The 22,435-nt window shown below is 46.0% G+C and overlaps 1 protein-coding gene across 6 annotated transcripts; it reads right to left on the bottom strand.

Moving 5' to 3' along the window:
• Nucleotides 1-3,678: 3,678 nt before the first annotated feature.
• On the bottom strand, nt 3,679-20,159 carry SERTM1 (serine rich and transmembrane domain containing 1). Of its 6 annotated transcripts, none has more exons than XM_030043117.2 (3): nt 16,856-17,276; nt 12,124-12,222; nt 3,679-4,880 (listed from the first exon to the last, which is right to left on the bottom strand). In XM_030043117.2, exons 1-3 carry the CDS (start codon nt 17,074-17,076, stop codon nt 4,844-4,846), a joined length of 357 nt encoding a protein of 118 aa, XP_029898977.1. In that variant the 5' UTR covers nt 17,077-17,276; the 3' UTR covers nt 3,679-4,843. The 6 variants fall into 6 exon arrangements, with proteins under 6 accessions (XP_029898977.1, XP_029898982.1, XP_029898979.1 ...); XM_030043122.2 differs by lacking the exon at nt 16,856-17,276 and adding an exon at nt 19,969-20,159 and having other exon boundaries at nt 4,187-4,880; XM_030043119.1 differs by lacking the exon at nt 16,856-17,276 and adding an exon at nt 19,463-19,512 and having other exon boundaries at nt 4,187-4,880.
• Nucleotides 20,160-22,435: the final 2,276 nt, after the last annotated feature.

A 22,435-nucleotide genomic window follows, 5' to 3' on the forward strand; every position in this document is an offset into this window, starting at 1 on the left:
GAGGCTGCTACAGCCTTCACCAGGTACTCTTTGAGTAAATACATTTAAATGGACTGTATTTGTTGAACTAAAGCAAAATAATTTTTCTGTGTGATCCAGAAACTCCTTCTGTTCTTCCCTTATCCATGCTTTTTTGGTATTTTTCTTTCTATAGATTTCCAGTTATACTTTGCAACTACCTGAAGCCATGCAGTCTTGGAATCATGTGTTACCGAAGCTAATGGCACTGTTGCAAGTCAGAGGGCTTAGTGAAAACAAATGGGGCTCAGGGCAAAAGCTGACTGTGAAATGTGAACCTATACCACAGAAAGACAGTGGAAAAGCTGGAAAAGCATGCGGCTGCAGGCAGGAGGAGGAACAGAGCAGCTCTTTAGTAACCAGTTATCAAACAAATCATCCCCTAGTAAAGTTATTGTTTACTCAGCTCCAGAGATGAGAAAACACATCAAGAGGAGGCAGTGAGCTAGAAGCTGCTGAGGTTTTGCACTGACGTGAATCACAGAATCACAGCATGGACAGGGGACTTCTGAGGATCATCTGGTCCAGCCCTCCTGCCCAAAGTGGGGTCAGCTGCAGGCAGGTTGCCCGTGTCAACGTGGAGACTCCACAGCCTCTGTGGGCAACCTGTGCCAGTGTTTGACTACCCTCACAGTAAAATGTTTTCTTGCGTTCACATGGAATTTCATGCGTTTCAGTTTGTGCCCATTGCCTCTTGTCCTGTCACTGGGCACCGCTGAGAAGAGCCTGGCTCCCTCTTCTTCCTCCCTCCCCTGATGTATTTATATACATTGACGAGATCCTCCCGAGCCTTCCCTAGACTAAACAGCCCCAGCTCTCTCAGCCTCTCCTCGTATGAGAGATGCTCCCGTCCCTTAATCATCTTAGTAGCCCTGCACTGGGCTCACTGCAGTAGCTCCACATCTCTCTCCTACTGGGCACGGCAATCCAGGTGTCCCACTGGTGCTGAGCAGGGGGAAGGATCAACCCCTCGACCTGCTGGCAGTGCTCCTTCTAATGCAGCCTGGGATGCTCCTGGCCTCCTTTGCAGCAAGAGTGCGCTGATGGCCCATGCTCAATTTAGTGTCCACCGGGACCCCTAGGTCCCCTTCTCTGCAGAGCTGTTTTCCAGCTGATCAGCCCCCAGCTCGTACTGGTGCCTGGGGTTATTTCTCCCCAGGTGCAGGACTATGCATTTTCCCTTGCTGGACTTCATGAGATTCCTCTCTGCCCATTTCTCCAGCCTGTCCAGGCTGTTTGGTGTGTGAGTCCCAGAAAGAAGGGGAAACAGAGAGCGAGAAAAAATGCAGAAATTTTATGAAAATGAAGAATCTAATCTCTTTTTCAGTTTACCACGGTGGAAAATCCCTGCAACTCTAGATAGAATAGAATAGAATAGAATAGAAATTAAATTTCAGTTGGAAGGGACCTACAACAACCATCTTGTCCAACTGCCTGACCAATTCAGAGCTGACCAAAAGTTAAAGCAAATTATTAAGGGCATTGTCCAAATGCCTCTTAAACACTGACAGGCTTGGGGCATCGACCACCTCTCCAGGAAGCCTGTTGAGTGTTCTCAAGTTAACTGAAGCTCAGGTTCTCAGGTTGGGGTTTTTCTCCCTTCCTCTTTTTTTTCTCCTAGAACTAGTACTTAGTAATCCTCAAAAATGCCATGGTGCTTTTCTCCTGTGGCTTCTCCTGATGCTATTCTGTTGGATCCAACTTGTTTCTACTCAAATCTGTCCTGATGAGAACAGGTGCAACTCAGCTGAAATCATGATGACTGTATACAGTCCCATATGTCACTGCAGAGTGGGAAAAAATTAATAGCATCTAGTAAACTACAAAGCAAAATCAGATATGTGGCTTCAGTTACCTTTGCTACTTTGCGCAGTCTGAAAAATACTTTTTGCTCTTGTGAAGTTTGACAACAGCTCATTGAACAAAGCCAATGGGTTTTCAACAGTCTGTATTTGATATTAAATGTCTCCGTATCTGCAAGCGTAAACTAGTAACGGGAAACATATCTCTGGGAACAAATACCCATCTCAACCTGTGGTCTCATCTCTGGTTTTGATTAAATTCCTGCATTTGCAGCAAAGGAAGCAACAAATTTACAACTTTGTTGGTGAGAGAAGATAGTTGAATGGTTGCTCCATCTTGATTTACAGTTCATGTATTTTTATCTACCAGTCAACACACAAATACATTCTGTTACAGGTTTTGGATTTGGAAAAGCTTTCAGAAAGGAAATAATGTTTCCTGATCCCTTTAAAATAGTTAAGTCTTTTCCCAAGGCCTATCATCAATTATGGTGAAAAGTGACTTACAAGAAATTTTTCTCTAGATGAATAAAATATTCTGGAGACTAAATATATTCATCAAACCAGTTTGGCTCAGAGAACCTGCAGGCTTAAGTTCTTTATTAGTCAGCAAGTTCTTTGACCTTTGTAAGGAGCTAATCGCCACCGTAAATCATTACCACTTACCGTACTGTAGGTTCACTTCTACAAATTGAAAACACTGACTCCAGCATCATCTGTATGTTTTTTGGCACTGAACAGCTGCGTTTCTAATGATTATATTTACACCGGGCCTTCCAAATTTCTCTTTTAAAGCCTGTGTAGCTAATGGCAGAACGTGTCTTGCTGATGAACACGCTGACAGCTCGGCGGGAGGGTGGTTGTGACAAACCTGGTCGGGAGGTCACCAGCAGCTCCCTCACCCCATCGGGCGGGAGAGAGTCGCCCCGTGCTGCTGCCGAGACCGTCCCATCGCCCGGAGATACACGTGCTGGTATGCCAGCAACAGAAACGGCAGTGACGTTTCCATACCCTTCCTCGGGTCTCTCCAGTAGCTTGGATCCTGCCATGAGAGCAAAAATTCGCATGGACTTGAGTGGCAGGACCAGGCTGCGCTCACACAGCGCAGCAAGGAATCGCACTGCACGGTGTGGGGCTGCAGTCCTAGCAGGTCACACTTGGCATTTCGAATAATTTCTTTGATCATTCGGCTTGATTTAATTCCCAGCTGACCACAGGATCCTGTTCACAATGATGCTAGTTATTTTACTGCAGAAATTGAGTGCTGGATTACATTTTGGGCAGGGGGAAATCATAACCCAGACTATGGCATCACAAAGAGGAGTGAGACTGTGAAACATCATCCATTTCTCACCCCCCCCCCATGTCTGGCCTCTCCTTATGCTGACAGGGAAAAGGGGCAGAGCCACTGCCCGTTTCCTTCCCATCTCTTCCTACCCTCTGCAGGTACACCTTGCACCTCCGGAGGGTCAGAGCACAGGTCTGCCTGGCTGTTACGCAGATCCTCGTGTCTCCCCGCTACCATTTGTGAAATTACCGGGCAAAATCTGGCCCAGAAAGTCCTCACCAGTACAAGCAGTTTCCGTCCCGCCCGGCCCTGCCTACACGACTACAAACATCTTGTGCCTAAAGGACAGTTTAGGAGCTATTCAGTTGCTAGCTGTAGTTGTTGTACGCAGATCTTTTAAAAGAAACCACTGGTTTGTACCAGTATCCATGAAGAATAAGCTACAGTATCAGTGAAGGATGCGAAGGAGTTGTGTGATATTTATGACTCAGCACAAAAAGTTGCCTCCTGGAGGAAAGTTGCCTCATTAGGCAAATGAGATGCAACGGGGTCCAAAAATACCTCCACACATTTAGCAGTGAGCATCATTATTGTAGTTGCTTTACTAAGTTAACCAAAGAGACTCAAAAACTGAAATACAGAGACTTTACACAGAACGAGTTGGGAGTACAAATAAACAAAAGCAACATTCTTCAAGAAATGGATTTTAGTTGTGTTTTATGAACATCAATAAATACTGAAAAAGACGTGAACATTAAAAAAAAAGAAACAATACCAACAACTTTAAATTGTCCTAATATTTATAATTTAAGCTGGTTTTTTTGTACTTTTGCAATAGGGATTTCATCCAGAAGGCCTTATCTAATTAAAAAAGGAGAGAGAAAAGTAGTCAGCATATTACTGATACAAAACCAGGGAAGGGGTCACAACTAGAGCAGAAGAATCACATATCCAGTTAGAACCATATTACAGTTTGGCAGGAATACTCCTACTGAACACCGTATATGTGTGAGAAAAAGACAGCATCACTATTACAGGCATGAAACAATGATCAAGTGTCACTATCCATTGTCCAAAATGAAAAACAACATTAGTAAAAGGGGAAATGAAGACTAGAAAAGGAAAGAAAAAAAAAAAACAACTAAGGAAACTTTAAAAGCCACCTCTTCATAATAGTCTTCTAAGGCAAATGTTGCATGCACTACCTCCCCAAGAAACTAGACAAAGCTCTTCCAACCCCCATGTGTTTCCTTTCATTTAGTTTCATGAAGAAAGGTTTGACAGAGCAGAGCGCTGGGAAGAAATACTACAAACCTCCAAATTAGTGAAAGAACTTCCAGCATCACTATTATATTCTGGGTAGGAGGAGCTGGAAGAAATTATGTTTTTCAGCCTCTGAAGTGCAATGATCAATAGCAAAAGGAGAAAAGCTAAGAGACTAAGGAATATAGAAACATAGACATAGACATTGGATAAAGGGCCAGGTGATGAATCCACTGAAGTTGAAAGGGATGTGGGATACAGCTCCAGAAAAGTTCCATTCTCCATGTTTCCTACAAATCCAGATGAAGGGTCGGGTTCTGACATTTTTGGGTTTGTGTTTTAAAAATCACAACAGATCTTGGATTCAAAGGCAGTTTTAGCAGCATAACAATGGGTTTATTCTAGGCGACCATTTTTCCATCACAATGAAGAGATGACAAGTCAGCCAGTGATCAAATTTATCCTTTACTGCTCAAGCCCAGGACAATGTGAGATTGTATCCTTTGGAACTGCAAGGAAAGAAAGAAAAAAAGCAAGATTATTTTTCTAGCAGATAATGTGATTTAATGTGTGCCTGATACAATCTAGTTCTTAAAAGTTATAAGTTATTATTTCTTAGCACTAAGCTGCAATTCTCAAAGCATTAGCTAACAACTATCCTTATATCTCTATTTTCCAAAACACAGGAATTAGGAGAAATCCTACCCATCGGTGAATTAAAACTGACCCTTCTCCACCACGAGTTGTTTAACTGAGGAACAGCACAATCAGAAATGTACTTTATATGGGACAAACATCAGGAATCCAAATTTGTCTTGTGGAAAAAAATCTAGTCAAGGAACAAAAAAAATCCCTCTCAAGACTTCAGCCCCTCAACCTAGATGACCAAGGCCACTCAATACCACGATGGATGACAAATGGCTAATGCCACTTACTTCATACTGCCTTGCCAGAGGTACCCAGAATGGGAAAATCTGCCAGACCTGATTTTGTACGATATATTTATGAAATGGATCAAATGGTTTCAAAGATCAAAATGCATCTCACTGTAATGCTGCCATGGGAATCTCAATGGCAGGCACATTTTGGTGAAGTGTTGCAGCTTTTGACACCTACAAGCAAAATCCCAAGGGAACAGGCAGCCCTGGCCGCTCGGCAAATATGAGGGGACTATCTATGTAAGGACAGCGAATGCTGATGGGGAAAAGATCCCATCTTTGAAAAAGCTTTGCCTCCAGCCACTTTGTGTTGGAACCTGGAAACTTGGGTGCTGGCACAGGTCAAAGTAGCACAGGACGAGCAGATCAGGGTACACTAAGCTGCTTTTCTTTAAACAAACGTAGTCAGTCCCCAGGTGCAGTCTGGAAGGATAAGAGAAGGCTTGGTGATGGGGAATTGCTTGTAAAAAGCTGACGTGCTGTAGCTGAATTACATGGTGTAACCCCTTGCCTTTGTTTTGATACAAAACAGATAACGTAAGGTGCAAGCAGGTAGGAAATGAAGGTCATTTTCTGCATAAGATCATCCACATGCAATCTTTCTATCCATCCATCCATGGTCAACCTGTCACTGCAGAAACTCAGGCACCGCACGGAAAGGCGGTGAGCTTTCCTCCCATGAGGAAGACAACATCCATACAGAACTACGTTCCCAGCATGGTCCCTCTCACCCTGCACTTGCTTTTGGCCTCGTCCTGTGGTCCCAGTTCAATACAATTATCCCTAACTCGCCGTTAGAGGCTTTCAGGAAAATCCACTGATTTTCCTGGTGACAGAGAGAGCAAACACTGTCAGCATCAGCCAGGGAGACAGAATCAGGCCCTTGAAATAATGATGCGACAGTCTGGGGTCTCTCCTTCTGTGTGTCACAGAACAGCCCAAGTATTTCTCTGTGTTTCCATGACAGTGTTCCAGCACTGCTCCCGACAGTGGTCTGCCTTATGTTTTTTCCTTTAAACATGCTACCTCTGCTACCTTAGTAAAAAGTACCTCTTTCTTCAAGAGGGTGACACTTTTTGACACGAGGTGTGACTACAAAAGCCCCAACCTGAATTAAAGATGCTTAAGAGGGATAAGTGCTGCCGGTGCTGTTTCTCCTCTGAGAACACAGAAGCCTTGGAGACACCCATTGGAAAATGCTAAGAAGTTTCCTTTGCAGCCACTGAAGTTATTTGCATAGTTACCCGCTGTACTTTTGCACTATAAATTAAATTCAGGGGGTTATGCTATATGCCATAAAAAGCCCTAAGTGCCTGAGTAAACAAGGACTACATTAAGCAGTAGGTAGAATCTAATTCTACGTTTTTAAACCCTATTTTATTTTCTACACCCCAGAACTGCATCTACACTACTACATAAACCAGGTCAAGGCTATTCTCTGGTCTCAGGGACAACTTGGGTGGCACGCTGCATCAAGATGGCAAAACTCCCTTTTATCCCCATGGACAGGATGGCCAAATCACAGCTGCCTTTGGGACTGAGTGGTGGCCAATCCTAACCCCAAATATGTCCAGGCATTGCTTGGAGGGTGCTAGCTAGCCAAAACCATGCCAGGAGGCGTGCTTGCTAATTCAACAGGAGAGATGATGACAGGCCTATGTCCTGGCCTGGATTAATTTACTACTACATAGACATCCATAATGTTTTCATGGATAAAAGTTTACATTCCAGATGTTGTTTTATTGTTTATTTATTGCATTTATTGTTTTATTGTGGGGCTTTTGGTAGTCTTAATCAAGCATTCCGATAGCCTACAAGATATGCAGGAGTACAAAACTGCATCTGCAAATACCAGATAAAAATATTCTTACCCTTGTGGTATATAACTCACAGTGATGCATAAAATATACTAAACCAAAACCATTTTATAATCCTAATAGTATTTAGCCCCACCAGAAACATTATTTATTATACTTCGTGAAATAAGTCACAAAAGACTGAACAAAGAAAGATCATTATGAGATTACACTCCTTTTGAACTGAAGCAGATCCATTATTAATTGAATTGCTCTATAATAACTTAAGGAATTAATTCTTTAACATGGCAGAAGTAAAAAGCCTTTAAATTCTTCACAAATTTGAAATCTGCTATGTTCTACTTTTAAAATTAACAGTTTTGGCCCTGGTACAAGGAAGAACTTTGGCATGGGACTTCCTCTGAAGTTGGTGGAAAATTTATGGTCTTAAATAGGACTAATCAGAACCTCACAGTTAAGCAGAGATGTGAGTGCTTTGCTAGATCAGAGCCTTTATAGGTCTTACAATGTCAACTGGGCTATTTTTAACTGAGGATTTTGTAGTGAGATCAGAGACACTATACACTCTGATTCCAAATGACTATGGCCCAGATCCTAGTTGCCTCACTCACACTGTGTAGTGATGTGATGTGTAAATGAATCTCACCATAAAACGTAGCTTCAGCTAAAGTGGCTCTTTGGGTAATATTTGAGGAAGGAAAAAAAAAAATATCTGTGTTGTTTGAATCACACATTTAAAAATATGGATCTAAAGTGTAAGGTCCTGGTCAGTCTAAAAGGATTTTTACCAACCATCTGTACCCTACTGGAGTAAAACAGCAGCATCATAGAGAGTGTGGTCCTGACATCTTAGTATTCATAGGAAAGGTACAAAACGCATACAGAAATAAAATGGATCTGGTCCTGATCCCTGATGATGTTCCCTAGTGCTGTTCCAGCACTGCAATCCTGCCGGAGAGCAGCCAGGACGGCTCAGCCAGCGACGTGGGGCAGGGGTGCAAACGCCATTTTCTGGCCCAAATGCAGCTGCACAGTCGTAGGGCTGCATGAACCTCTGCCATAGCGCAGATCAGACCTCCCAGCCTTTAAGAGGGGGATCCACAAGTATTTTTATTCAGTGCACCACAGCTACCGCTTCAGCTCAGGTTCCTGCTTCTGCCGGGAGAAGAAGGTAAGTGGCATGAACCATTTGTCTCTCTTACCCTAATCCTCCCAAAGGAATAACCCCCAATAAAGCCAGATGTCAGCTTCACCTTCTAGTTTGGTAATTGGTTTTGTGCATTTCTGAATACTAAACAGAACAACATCGTAACATCTAGCCCAAACCTGGTCCCAAAAAAACGATTAGGAATTTTGTCACTGACTTGAAAGTATAATGGCAAAATTGGAAGTGGTTAACTGCAGTAAACCTGTTGTCTTTGAGAGCCATAAACCGATCAAGGAATTCAACTCAGGAGCCAAAATTTTCAAATTCTGTAGCGGTCCCTACCTTTCCCTCATCTACTGTTGGAAAGCTGAGTTGGTTTAAGGCAAAGACTGAATTTGAAGTGCTGTTGTTGAATGACTGGAGATGGAGACGGACTCTGACTCTGACAGGAGAAGCCTTCCCAAATAACCAGTCCTGAAAACTCCTGGGGCAGGAGAACTGGGACCTGTCTGCTGGGTGACTCGGCTTTTGTGGTGTAGCTGGATCCCGAAGACTTTCTCAGAGGCACCTCTGCAATCCCAGGATGGGGATGGGCGGCTTGAGGAGGCTTTCCGAGCCGTCAAGTCCAGCCCCGCTGCTGAAAGTCCCACGTCATACTCTGCCTTTCCGACACCGGCTGAGTTTTCCCACTGCTCCTACTCCATTGTTACACAGCCTTGCTGCTCTGATGGGCAAACCGCTAAGAAAGATTCAGGCATTTCAGTAAAAGAACTCACTGTCCCAACAAGGCACAGACTCCACCTCCACGCTCTGCTGGTTTTAGATGTACGAGAGAGCAAACCTTGTTCTGCTACTTTAGTCCCCAAATACGAGGGCTGGCACACAAGGAAAGGCTCTGCTAGACACATGTTGTCATTTGTACATTCTCACTTTTCAACCAGAACCACTATTTTATGTATTTTCCTCCAGCTGTGCATTGTTCCTCCATTCATGTCCTTGGTATAAATCACTTTTCACAGGTGAGGACAACCACTCTTATTCCAAGGGTAGGGCTACCTGGCAGATACTGTAGGCAGGCTCAGTTGGTTTTTCGTCTTTTCTTTTATCCCATGGTAAGTGGGAGATAGGCAAACTGGCGTTCACCAAAAGCAGGGCAAACTGGGTAGGTGAGGGGATTAAGTAAGCCATCACTATGTAAGCGGTAAATCCCAGGTACCATGCAGTATCATGCCTGGGTAGCCATGCCAAATCTATCAACTGTTTGCATCTTTGATGGCACCTGTCATAAAACCTGTTTTTTCAGAAAATTAGCATATGCCAAATTACATGCAACATATGTAATTTAATCTGGAGCATCACTGAGACAGTAGTCATCTCCCAGTTCAGTCTAAAATGAATGTTAAATGAGGCTGCAGCACTCTCCAGGATGGCATGCAGTAAACAGAGAGCTTTTTCATAGTCCCAATGTTATAAATCCTTTACCATCCAGTTGCCTGTATTGTATTTCTCTGCATATCCTGATGCAACTCTGTTTCTCCAAGCTCAGTGAAATATAATTTAGTGGTGCATACTCACAACCACTGAAGCCCTAAAAACTGAGAAACAGGAAGCAAAGATAAGTCGGGTAGATTCATTTTCTCAGGAGTTTATCAGCCATAGATAAGCACTTTGTTTTCTTGGTTCTTCCTGGCTTGGCTACAAGCTGAGAAATACTTTGCCTGTTTCAGAGGCTTCAAAATGTTTAAGCAGAGAGACAAATTGACATCAAAGAAAATCAGTGTTTTTATGCTACATAAACTAACATTTTGGTCACAATTTCCCATCAACTCTTTCTTTACAGGTAGAAGGTATTCTAAAAAGCCCTTATTGTAAACAACGCCTAACAGAGGAGAGCTTAATTTGCCTTTACCGTAGCTACAACAGTGAGGTCCCTCATCCCATCAGACATCAATATGCTGTTAATTGTATCTGCCTTCCGTCCCTAAAAACTTAAAACCCTTTTGGCCAATTTCAGCCCAACGTATGCAGAAAGGCAGCGGATGAGTGCCACAGAAGGATTAAATTTCTACCACCTTCAAGACAGAGGGCTCTGCGAAGCGGGGCAGGGAGTCGCTGGCTGACCCAGTGCAGGACGCCTGAAGAAGCTGGCCCATGTCAGATGTCCACGGATCCTGCCAGAAGGAGCCTCTGGCCACCGAAGACGGCTTCGTCGTCTTGTGCACACTGTCCTCCTGCGGATCCAGTTCCCATGCTTGCACGCAGGTGTGTCCCAGGGGACACGGAGATGAGGGTTGGAGAAGCACACCCACACTAGTGGAACCATGCGTCCCCAGCGGATGACTTGGGACCGTCCCCCTGATGGGGAGGACCTGGTGGTCCGCAGATCCTACACGGCACTGAAATTCCTGGCCACGAATCTGGCTAGGAAATGGCTAGGAAAGGGAGATGAGTTGCATGATGGTACTCTGGGTCTGTGCAAAAATTGCTTGCTCCGTAGGAGGCAGACAGCTCTTAGTTTTGAGTAGGAGAGGGGAAGCAGAGGACATTCACTAAAGCTGACGCTGATTATCTCTATGAAAGAACTCACAAGTGTGTTCTCTGCTCTCTTTCGCCCTTTCGGAAAGTTAAAGCCAGGAGTCAGCAGATAATGATACCATCCCCTCATGACCAGAACCACCAGAACCACCTCTCCTTCGTTCAGCATCAGGGCAGGAGGAGGAGGAGAAGGACTGTGCAGGTTCCCAGGCAATACGGTGATGCTAGTTTCAGGGTGAAACCTCCTCATCCCTAAAGGTGTGTCACCCCCCAGGTTCTGTTATCGTAGTGATTACTTGCAAAAACTGGCAGCAAGTTTGCACTACATCTATTAAAAAGATTAAGGTTTCTCACGACCTTCGCTAATTCCATATATGTACGAAGGCCAGCGAGCTTCTGGTTTAATTCTTTCACCTTCCCCCTCACCGCCTTCATTTTCTACATTTATTTCCTTTAGCGTGTAGGAATATATCACCACATACCATCCTTCAGCTAACATGTAACACAAAGCATTTAATTCCAATAAAAATATGTTTGCATGCTCATACTAAAGGACTGAATGAACTTTACATACAGGCAACCCTTCAGCCTTGAAAGGCTATTTGCTCTACACTGGAAAAATGTAGCAATTTAACATCATGCAACTAAATTAGATGGTAGCTCTAGACAGAATAGAAGTGAGCAACATTTTATTCCATTGAAAATGTAGGTAGGAATGGCAAAGAATGACTGCTCACTTGGAGTTTAGCAAGAGTATGATCCTTAATACTTCCTATTCTTGCATAAATGCCTTTGGCAATTGAAAGACCACAAGTAAATAGGAAGTTTCTTTTTCCTGTTACAGATGGACCCTCCAGGAGGGGAATCCCAAAAGGGAATCCCTTTACCATTCTGCCTGGGAAACAGGATCAGTTGCCAACTGACTCAATAAAATAGTGCACACAAGGAAATTTGTGATCTAATTTATTTTTTTAATTATGATTTAATATGGTTTAAATTTATGACTTTTAAAATCTAAGAAGACAAGTGCCCAGATGGCTTGGTTGAGGTTAAAATCAAGTTATTTTTTTTGGGGGGTTTTGTGTGGGGCTGGGAAAAGGAAACTCTCAGAGCCATAAGGATACTTAAGATTAATTCAGATAGGATCAAATGCTTGCATCATTTACATTTCCCAGGGATCTTCAGATTATAGAGTTGTTTGTACCAATGTAAAGCAAAGACATCATGGCCTGGGATCAGACCCAGAGCCTGTCCGTTGAATCTGCTCTTTAAAAGTAAGAGAAAAACAAGGAAGGAGAATGAATAAAATACTTACAAGCAGGAAGATATGGGGATGCAAGCCAAATGTCCAATGCGCAGGATGTGGTTAGTTATCACGCCCAAATCTAAAGGGACTGCATGCTGAGAAAAGCCCCTGTAAAAAAGCAAATCAAAGCTAAAGAGTTTAGTAATAACTGCATCAATAAAAAACCAGGGAGGAACAGTGCTGAGTTTTGAGTGCTCTCGGTGCCAGAAATTTCAGAAAAAAACAAACTGACTGGAATCCTGGCTTGTGTTTTACTCCCACTAGCCACATCCTTCTGCTGTCCAGCTACAGCACTGCATGCATAATATCAAAACCATGATCTTGATCTCTGCTTTACAGCCATGCCTTGATAACACCTTTCTCCTCTTCTTTTGCAGAGCTCTCCAGGACCAAGACAGCCTGCTGTCCCCTGGCACGTCTTCAAGCACCGGAGGACTGTATCTGCACTCCAATTCATTTCACATTATCCCCTAAAGACTCCTGCCAGTAATCAGGTCTTTCTGGATTACACACCATTATTTATTTATTCATTCTCTTTATTTCAGACAATCTGCAGTTTAAGTTCACTTACCTGAAATCCCCAAACTGAATACTATATATGTATAAGGATAGCTAGCAGCGTTTTGTGTGCTACATTCATTCAATACCTAAAATTAAAATGTGGCCCCTGAACTGTTTTTGTTAAAGCAAATTAAATTGATTGTATATGAAGAAACAATCCCAGACGATGCAGATTAAAGCAAAAGTAGGACCACTTCCAAAAAGATCCTCCCCTCCGGGAAAGAAAAGACGCTTGCACAATCATTATACATCTCTGAGCTCTACCCCTTCAGCATATTTGGTTTGAACTGCATTAGAGAAGCAGATCTCTGGGGATGAATGTTAATGCACTCTTGTGTTGCTTTCATCCCTTCAGTCACTGAATCACTTACGGTTTAAGCCTGTCCAGGTTCAATAAAGAAAATTATCTAGTGCAGCTGTTAAGTCAGCATTGTTGAAATCCAAATGTTTTGATAACATCGATTATAGTAATGTCCTACCTCAGGGGAGCCGGACAGCACCCTGACCACCTCCCGTGCAGAAGGCGAGGTGGGAGGCGGCAGGTGAACCCCGAGGTCGGCATCCCCAGGGACGGAGCCAGCACGTCCTCCGGATGCGAGGGCACGCACCGTCGCCTTGCCCAAAAGCAGGTAGGCTGAGGCAGGTCGTGGTACCGGGATGGAGAGGGGGATGCAACAGCCCCCGTATACCTTTTATCTGGCCAATCTACCTCATGTAACGAAGAGCGCGATCCTATGCCCCTCGGTTTTGTCTGCTCGCAGCAGAGACCCTTTCCCTTTCCTTTGTTCCTTTCAGAACAGCTCTCCTGGGGGAAAGAGGCACGCATCTCTGCAACAAGGACTGTATCTTCAAACAAGACAAATAAAAATGATTTTGCTTTATTTCCAGCTCTCTTGTCTCTGCAGGATTTTCTTTAGTCCCTCTCCCCCCAGACACACAGAGCACTGCTCTTGCCCATTTAGCCCTTCATTCAATGCGACACCCCAATCCCCAGCAAGGCGAAGGGAACAGAGCCTACCAAATCTTGAGCTGATTAAACACGCCAGAGATGCAGTGCAAAACACAATACATCCTCAAGGCTCTTTAAATGTATGCATTCACAGTCAAGTGGCAAGCGTACATAGTGAGACAGAGAGGTCTGAGCTTTTAATTACCTTTGAAGAAACACAGAAATAGTCAGACCAGAACATCAAGACGCTTATCTACAGGAGACCCCTTGGCATACACAGCTGTATCCCATGGTCCTTCATCCTTCTTGCACCAGTCTAATGCCCTTCACAGCTATTTCCATAGCCTCAGCTGCAGCAGTAGTCCACAGCCAAGGCTCACACTCACCATGTTCTGGCACAGCAGGATTTGGCCCAAACACTGTATTCACTCCCATCACCAGTAAAATATGCAGGGAGCAGGGACCTATCTGTATCTCTCAGGGATGTGAATGGGGAAAGGAGTCTCATCGCTGGACATCTGTGACCTCAGATGGGGAAATGGGGCCCTCCCTGGTCCTGCTTCCCAAAGGAAATGCAGTCACCAGGCAAATCAGTCTCCTTCTTGTCTCGGTTTGCTAAAAATATTTATCTCCCACTTTTGTTGACAATTTCCAGTGAAAAATTACAAGTTGCTGAAAAAAAAAACCCCCAAACTCAAAAGCTCACTCTTCACTGACCATAGTGATGGGTCATATTTGATTTCTCAGTGTCTAGTTCCAGCTTTATTCCTTTTATTCCCACTCTGAATAACTTTTGTTCCTGTTGGCCACTTTCAGCCAAATTCAACCCCAGGCAGAAACCTCAAAGACGGTTGAGTTTGTGAAGTTTAACGACAGCAGATGATCAGGAAGAAGAGACATGAAGGTTCACACAGCCATTTGGTTCCCCCTAATAGCTTTAGATCTCGGTAATTGACTTGTACAGTCAAACACAGCTGCTAATATGTCACGATCAGAGTAACAGACCATGGGTTCCCAGCTGGAAAGGAGGTTCAGGGCAAGGTTAGCCAGGGAAGAGGGAGGAACCGGTGGGTATCAGGGTTCCTTAATTTCTGCCTTTTGCGGAATGACTTCTTGCTTGGATTTCTTGCAACTCCAGATTCAAAAGTTTTGTTTGAACAGAAAATTTAGTGTAGGGTGGAACGGCTGCTTAATTTGAAACACACTTTTTCACAGGGCAAAAAGGAAGGAAGGTTAAAAAAAAAAAGTCAGTTAAAACCCATTTCTCTCAGTGGAACAAGTATATGAAAGTGTTTCAGCTGCTTCTGTCTTGCCGTCTCCTTTCACGGTTGGGTCATCCCGTTCCTGCTCCCTGTCCTTGCAGAGGCTGCAAGTGGCTGTGTGGAGCATCCCACCAACACCGATAAGTCTCTCCGGAGAAGATGCCACCCAGCACGTGTCGGGGAGTGGCAGCGATGCAATTAATCTCAGAACAAACAAAAGCTAATTAAGCTTTGTTAGCTCGTGCCTGACTCTTAACATGGGCTCCTGATAACCACCTTTTGTATTTGAGACAAGCGGACCAGCGCTGGGCTCCGTGCCTGGGGCCAAATGGCCAGCGCAGCTGAGGACTGCGTTCATTTTCCCTGAAGCCGGGTGGACTTCCCACACGGCAGTGCTCCAGCTCCTCCACGTCTACTCGGAGCAAAACCTACCAGATAAGATATCAAGCCCCAGGGCAAGCAGTCCTTGCTCTCAGAGCTTGCTTTCATTCTCCATCACACTCACCTGTGAAGCTAACAACTTGCAGGGCTCAGACCCTCAGGTTCGGCAGGGGGAAAAACCCTCAGACACATCAGGTACGACCTCCTTCACCTACCAGGAATACAGTTTTAGGACAAGATGTGGCTAAATCTGGAAATGAATGGATTTAAGGTCTCTGTTGTCCCCTTCGACACTGCGGCGCAGCATCCTGCCCGACGCCAGGCGAGGTGGCTGCACAGACGAGCGCGGCCGAGAGCCCCGTCTCTCGGACCGCACGGGGCACGTCCAGCCCCATCTCGGGAGCCCTCCCTGCAGACTTCAGCAAGGGGCTCTGCTGAACAATAAGTGGCCCTTAACTTCACTAGTCAGTGGGGTTATTAGCTCTTAACTAATGAAGGCATGACCCAGTAAGTGGAGTCCAGAGTAATAAGAAAACACTTTCCTACGGTAAAATTCAGCTGACACGCTGGCTTCAATATATTTTATAAAACCAAAGTACATAGTCCGTATCACACCCGAAAATGTCAAGCAGATTTCATTTTAACCTCCTTAGAAATCCTGACACAATATAAAGCTAGGACAATTTTGTATGCTCGATTCAACAGAAACCTCTGTTAATGCATCATTTTGTTTCAGAATTTTTTCTCCCCCAAAAAGCAGATTCAGTACCAACTACGTACTGTGAACTTAAATGTCAAGGGAATTTTAGGCACAGATGTGCTGTCACAGTAACTCCGCTCGCTGTAACTCTGCTTCCCGACTTAGGCGCCTCAGCCTGCTTTACCAAGAGACCTAAGAAAACAGCCTTCTCCTTCAATTCTCTGTTTCCCCTCAATGGCATAACAGAAAAGATCTCCATCCTCACGCCATTCCTTATTTTACCGACGCAAGCCGCATGCCCTCCCTTGACAAAGAGACGGCGGCATTATCATACCTGCATTTGCGTGCATAATATTTACATATTGCCACTGCTTGCAAAACAGTCTGCAGTAACTTATGCAAAGATACAACACTATTGCAAAGGGAGTTGCAGCGAACCTTGCTGTAACGTGCAAGCGTAAGGGGGCAGGGTTGCACCTGAAATGCCAAAAAGCGCAAGTGAGGATAACATAGACTACGGAAGGAGAGCTTCTGCTGGTGCTAGATAGAGTCATCTGCGTGACATTGCCTCTCAGGTGTCCTAGCTTTAGAGGACACTGTTGTGCTCAAATCCGGAGCCAGACTAATTCCAGTGACAGGGATGGTGGCAGCACGGGTGAGGGCTTGTCTCAGCATCTCACCAGACAGCCGCTGAAGGCATCGCAGCAAAAGCCAACGTCCTGGGACGTACCAAGGAAATTAATGAAATGATGGACAAGGTGCCTATATGAAGCTACAAGTAAGCGCAAGGCGAACCTCGGGGAAATACAAAGGGGATAGCTCGCGGGAGACTGATGCCGAGAGCACGGGCTGATCGAAGCCCAGGGGGTAAAGCAGGAGAGGTGGTACCTCATGTACGGGGAAACTATCGAGGACACTTGAAAGCGAAGCCTGTGACTGACGCGTCCGATGCAGGGGAGAGGGGGGAGCAGCAGAAGGACTGACAAAGAGGGGAGATGCAGCCGAAGCGGCAGGCTCAGAGATGGGATTTTGCAGCCGTGCCGTGGATCGACTATGCCGTAACAGGATTTCCTCTGCGCAAGCCAGGAAAAGGAGGTAACCACAGTCATGAAGACACAAGGGGAGGAGTGCTTGTAAGAGAGTGCAGGAGGTAGAGGTGAAAACGTCTTGACTTTTTAGTATTTAAATTCCAAGTCTCAAACCTATCAGAAACACCGGATTTTTCAGTAACTTCTGGATGTACTCTGTTGTTGAGCTAATTCCTCTTCTGCGTAGATGGGGTGCCAGGAGGAAAACTGCACTGCTTCCTCCCTCTGATGGGGAATTTACAGAATACAATTTATAATTTGCGCTGCACCAGTAAGACCCAATTATGAACCAAGACACTTGGCAGACACAAGCTATCCCAGTCAGTCTGAAAAGGTTAACAAAATGCAAACAGCAATAACTTCCTAAGCCAAATAGAGTCATATACATACACTCACCTACTTGGTGATAGTACTAGAGTAGACTTGGATGCTGAAATAGCCCAGGAGCCCTTCCCCACCAGTTCAAGGTCCTACAGCATTCTCCTGTTGACAGCCATGCACACGTACTGGGTATAGCAAGGAGCAGACTACAGCAGGCAAGCCTGCACGCCAGAGCAGAGGGAAGCCGGGGAAACGTGAGGGAGGCTGGGGTGACATGCCTGCCTCTCCTTCCCCCGCCTGGAGTGATACGGATGACCCAGTCTGAGGAAGAGGTGGGGAAGGAAGGCAGCCAGTACCCAGCTACAACCAGCAGCGACCATCCCTAAGGGGGACAAGCCCTTCTAGGCATTACAGCAGAGAGAAGGAGGTTGGTGGTTTCAGGTTGCCCTGACGGAAAAGTCAGGGGCGGGGGGGGGGTGTCAAAACGACCGTAAAAAGCAAAATCATAAGGAAACAGACATCAACCCTCCGGCTGGATCCCTTATCAGAATAAAACTGCCAGCACTGTGTACATCCTATATGGTCCAGATTTTATACGTTTCTTCTATTCATCTTTCTCCCATTCTGCTACAATTACCTGAGAATTAAATTTGATAATATTCAGTATGCATTCTTAATTGTCTTTGCTTATATAAATGTTAAACAGCGCGGCAAATGCTCAGCCCTTTACCACCGTTTTCACAATTTCCCTCTAACTAACTGTTTAGCATTTGCAAGGGTAGGAAGAGTTTGCTTCACTTGCTTTCCGTCCCAAACTTCATTACTTCTACTGAGACGATACTGTAAAAGCCTGCAGCTTTCAGCTAGACATAAAGTGCCTGCAAAGAGCACATTTTTCTGCATCCATCCTGTTTTCTTTTTCCATGTTGTGCTGCCTAAGCTCAGCTCTTTGCCCAGTGCACTGGATAGGCATTTTACAATTTATTTGCAGAGGGAGCAATTCCTTTCCTGTCATCTTCCCGCAAACAATGTGAAAGAGCACGCGGGTGGCAATCTATGCTTATACCCACAGAGCCAAAAATGTGCTTGCACAGTGATGACCCAACGCTCTTCGCTATCAACCCTCCGGTCTGCAGCATCTTTCAGAAATGGAAACCAGCCTGTGCCTCCCTTCCCTCGGCACCCCTCCTTCCAGAAGCAGCCCCCCCCCAGGCGCCGGCCCCAGGCTCTCCCAGAGCGCTCGCTCCCCTCTCCGCCTCCACCAAAACCAATTTCTCCAAAACGAGGAGGAAGCGTGCGTTCAACCCAAGCACTTTCACAGCCCGCCGAGTCAGTTAAGGGCAAACGCGGGTTCTTCCCAAAACACACGTGGGAGACGACCAAACGCCGGCCTAACGCGCACCCGGGTCCAACGCGCGTGAAAATCAAACGCCCTTGATGGAGACGAGACATTCCCAAGACTCCCCCCGCAGCGGCAGCAGCCGCCGGTGAGGCGCGGAGGAGAGCGGGCGCTGCTCCCCGGGCGCCCGGCGGCTTTTCCAGACCCGCCGGGAGAGCCGCCGGCTGCCGGGCGGGCCGGGCCGGACCGCTGGGCACCGGCCGGCGGAGGGAGGCGGCGAGCGGCGGCGCTGGGCGGACCGGCCCGAGGCTCAACTCCAACCGAGGGCTCCAATAAAGCGCGCCGGGGTGGGGGGACAAGAGGAAAAAAACCCCACGCCGAACCCAAAGTGCCGACCTCCCTTCGAGAGAAAAAACCCCACGCCAAACCCAAAGTGCGACCTCCCTTCGAGAGAAAAAACCCCACGCCGAACCCAAAGTGCGACCTCCCTTCAAGAGAAAAAACCCCACGCCGAACCCAAAGTGCGACCTCCCTTCAAGAGAAAAAACCCCACGCCGAACCCAAAGTGCCGTCCTCCCTTCGAGAGAAAAAACCCCACGCCGAACCCAAAGTGCGACCTCCCTTCGAGAGAAAAAACCCCACGCCGAACCCAAAGTGCCGACCTCCCTTAAAAAGGGTTAGACGGCCAGACCCCCGCCGGAATGCTTCGGCGTAACCGGCAGCGCGGCACCCTCCTGCCCCGCTCACCCGGCTGCGGCTCCGGCTCCGGCTGCGGCTCTGCCCGGCTCCGGCGGCGGCTCCGGCTCCCGCCGCCGACCGTCGCGGCCGCGGGGGGAGCACCGCCCCCGGCCCGCCCCTCGCCCGGCCCCGGCCACGCAGCCCCGGAGCGCGTCGCTGAGCCTTTTCCACAGAGGGACCGCGGGGAGCCTACCCCCGGCCGGGCGGGGCAGCCCGCGGGGAAGGCAGGCTCCGCCGTGGCGGAGCACGCCCGCGGAGGGTCCGGTCCTGGCCCCACGGCCAGGAGTGCGCTGGAAAAGCGGGCTCCCTGGGAAGCGGGAACTTGAGGGTGTCTTTCGGAAAGCTCGGTTGGAAGCGTTCAGGACAGCCGCCGAGGCCCTGGGGGATACTGCGACATCACTTAGGCGGGAGTGAGTTAATAGTCGTGCCAAGAGCAACCGAGATAATAATGCCTGTAGAGTAGCGTAAACGAGAGCAAAATCAGGCTTCGCTAGTTCCTTTGGAGGCTGACTTACCTACAGATATCGCATACTCTGCAACCGAATATTGGGAAAACGCTGGCTGGCTGGGACACGTTTCCTTCTGTGGGCACTGTGGAAGGAAAGGCTCAGCTGGCTTCTGGTGCACTTGTCTCATCCGCTCTGATTTTTTTGGCCAAATGACTTTACTGTCGGTTATAAATCAGTGGTGAGCACTGTGAAGAGCAGATGGGGAGTTTAATGCACCCTCTGCAGCTCAGTCTTGTGTCTGGCTAATGTCCATGTGCAGTTCTGAAAAGCGCGTTGGAAAAGGTTGTTCTTCATTTTAAATTGCTCTTTGGGAGCTGCGCAGTTCATAACGTGCTGCGGAGGCACTTCTGTGGGATGTGCTTTCTTTGACATAGTCTATACAGCGACAGTAGAAGAGTAACTTGGGATGTCATGAAACAAAGTCAGTTTTGGAGGAATAAGACATATGAATAAGTAAATAACAGACAAATCTTAAAGGGAAAATCATTCCCAAAGAATGAACCGTATTTGTCCTTGATAATAACCTGTGAATGTGGTGGCATACAAAAGAGATGGTTTTGGCTTTCAGGTGGCAAAAATGCCCTTTCCATATTTCACATATGAAAAAGGAAGTCAATGTTTTTGTGGTTTGGGGGTGTTTTTTGTTTAGGTTTGGCTTCTCAGAGTGGGAAGTCATGTGTATGGTGTATGAACGCAAAAAGAAAAGAGTATCAGTTAGTACTGTGATATCCCTAACCTGAAAGCAGACCACCGGCTCAGTTCAACTTGCAGCCACTGCAGAAAAGGGCACATTTGACAGTGGACTTGCTGATTACATGAGCTGTTGTGGCAACAGCACACAAAGCCTGTTGAAACTGTAAGGAAAGAAATATTGTAGACACCTAACACACTACTGGCAATGATTAGATTAGAGTTGAAGAATCCTGCTGAAAGCATTTTAAAAAAAATACTGAGAATTTGCTATATCCTTTCTTATTTGTATACTCAGACTAGAGAGCTCTTTGGTACAAGTCCTGTGTCTGGGATGTCACCGGATATAAACAAAGATAGATGGTGGATTAAAGTTCTCAACATTGATTTTGTCATAGAGATAGGGGCCCAGGTACAAAGCTCTAAGGAGATGGGAAAAGCAAAAGTGGTAAAGCAAAATGTTTGAATCTTGAAAAAAGACAGAAGCCATAGAAATGCTTCTCTTATACCTTGATTATTCCAGCAGTGGAACTGCAAGCTAGGACAGACAGCAAGAATTTCCCCCTGAGGTCAAACGGGAGGATGAAGAGAAGGAAAGGCAAATGCAATAGAACTGAAGTGGCTGCTAAGCCAGGCGTGCAGTTGCCAGCACCAGCCAAAAAAAAATCGGTGCTTTCTAAAGAAAATAAATTGTGATCCCTTGGACTTTTCTCACTTCAGTGGATTTTAGTTCAAAGCCTAATCCACTGAGGAATGAGGAAATTCCTAAGTGCTTCCTATCGATGAATGTACTTACCCCACAGCATCAGGCATAGTCACCAGTAATCCCTGGCTCTGGGAGAAACTCAGAAGTCAGATCCAGATTGATCCAGTATGTCTCACAATCTGAACCTATGTAATGTAGGTTAGGTCGTATCACCCTAGCTTGTATAGCTACAAAAAGACACCAGTACTTAGGCAATGAGTGGGAATTCATTTTTGCAGCTGTGCTCTGATTTTTCACTCTTTTCCTGAATAAAGCACCTCTCGAGGGGAGGTGAACAGCATCGCTAGAAGAGGCTAAGCATTTGTTCAGCAGAGGAGAACGGGGCAGAAAGGCTTTTGTGCTTCTCAGAGGTCACTGATGTTTCCTGATGATTTTTTAGCTTGGGTTACATCACCGATGTCCTGCCGCTTTTTGTGGCTTGTTCGTTTGCCGTGAGCTGGTCAGTGACGTTGGTTGAAGCAGCACCAGAGGAGTTGTCAGCAAGATCATGCCTCTTGCAGTCAACTCTGATGGCTGCGTCAGGACCTCATGCAGAGGCCGTGGTAGTGGGAAGCGCTGCAGCTCCGAAGTAATTAACTTGTTCTTTTATTGTTCTTCCTCCTTCTCACTTTCTGTGCAAACAGCACAGTATGAGCTGGCCCTTCCTCAGGACAGTCTCTTTCATGCAAAGTGCATCTCAAAATGTTTTGCAAAGATAAAATGTTCCACTAGAGCATTAAACAGAGAAAGAGAAACGAAGACAGAAAAGATCTTTTGATAGAAGGTTTGAAAAAAAGGTGAAGGAACAGCAAAGTAGAAAAATGCATGGAGAGTCTTCAGATAGTGAGAACACAAAAAAGTCCTTGCAAAGCCAATTTAAATTTTTTTTTTTTTTTTTTTTTTAATGCAGTACAGTCAGCTAGGTCAGTTAGTCAGAGCAGCAGGTTGAAGGTCTGGATAGTGCTCTATATGGGTATGGTTGCCTCTGAGGTTCTGGCCCGGAAAGGGCAGGTCGAGGTGACACGGCTTGGCTGATGC

The sequence above is a fragment of the Aquila chrysaetos genome, chromosome 19 (genome assembly GCF_900496995.4).
Source record: "Aquila chrysaetos chrysaetos chromosome 19, bAquChr1.4, whole genome shotgun sequence".
In the NCBI taxonomy this organism is placed as follows: Eukaryota; Metazoa; Chordata; class Aves; order Accipitriformes; family Accipitridae; genus Aquila; species Aquila chrysaetos.

Excerpts from the sequence above, each read along its gene's own strand:
- SERTM1 (XM_030043117.2), bottom strand. The coding sequence starts at position 17,076 with ATGACTGTGGTTACCTCCTTTTCCTGGCTTGCGCAGAGGAAATCCTGT. Across the intron at positions 12,223-16,855 it reads ATAGTTTCCCCGTACATGAG|GGGCTTTTCTCAGCATGCAG; the intron begins GTACCACCTCTC and ends GCTTTTTTACAG. Across the intron at positions 4,881-12,123 it reads ATCCCCATATCTTCCTGCTT|TTCCAAAGGATACAATCTCA; the intron begins GTAAGTATTTTA and ends CTTTCCTTGCAG.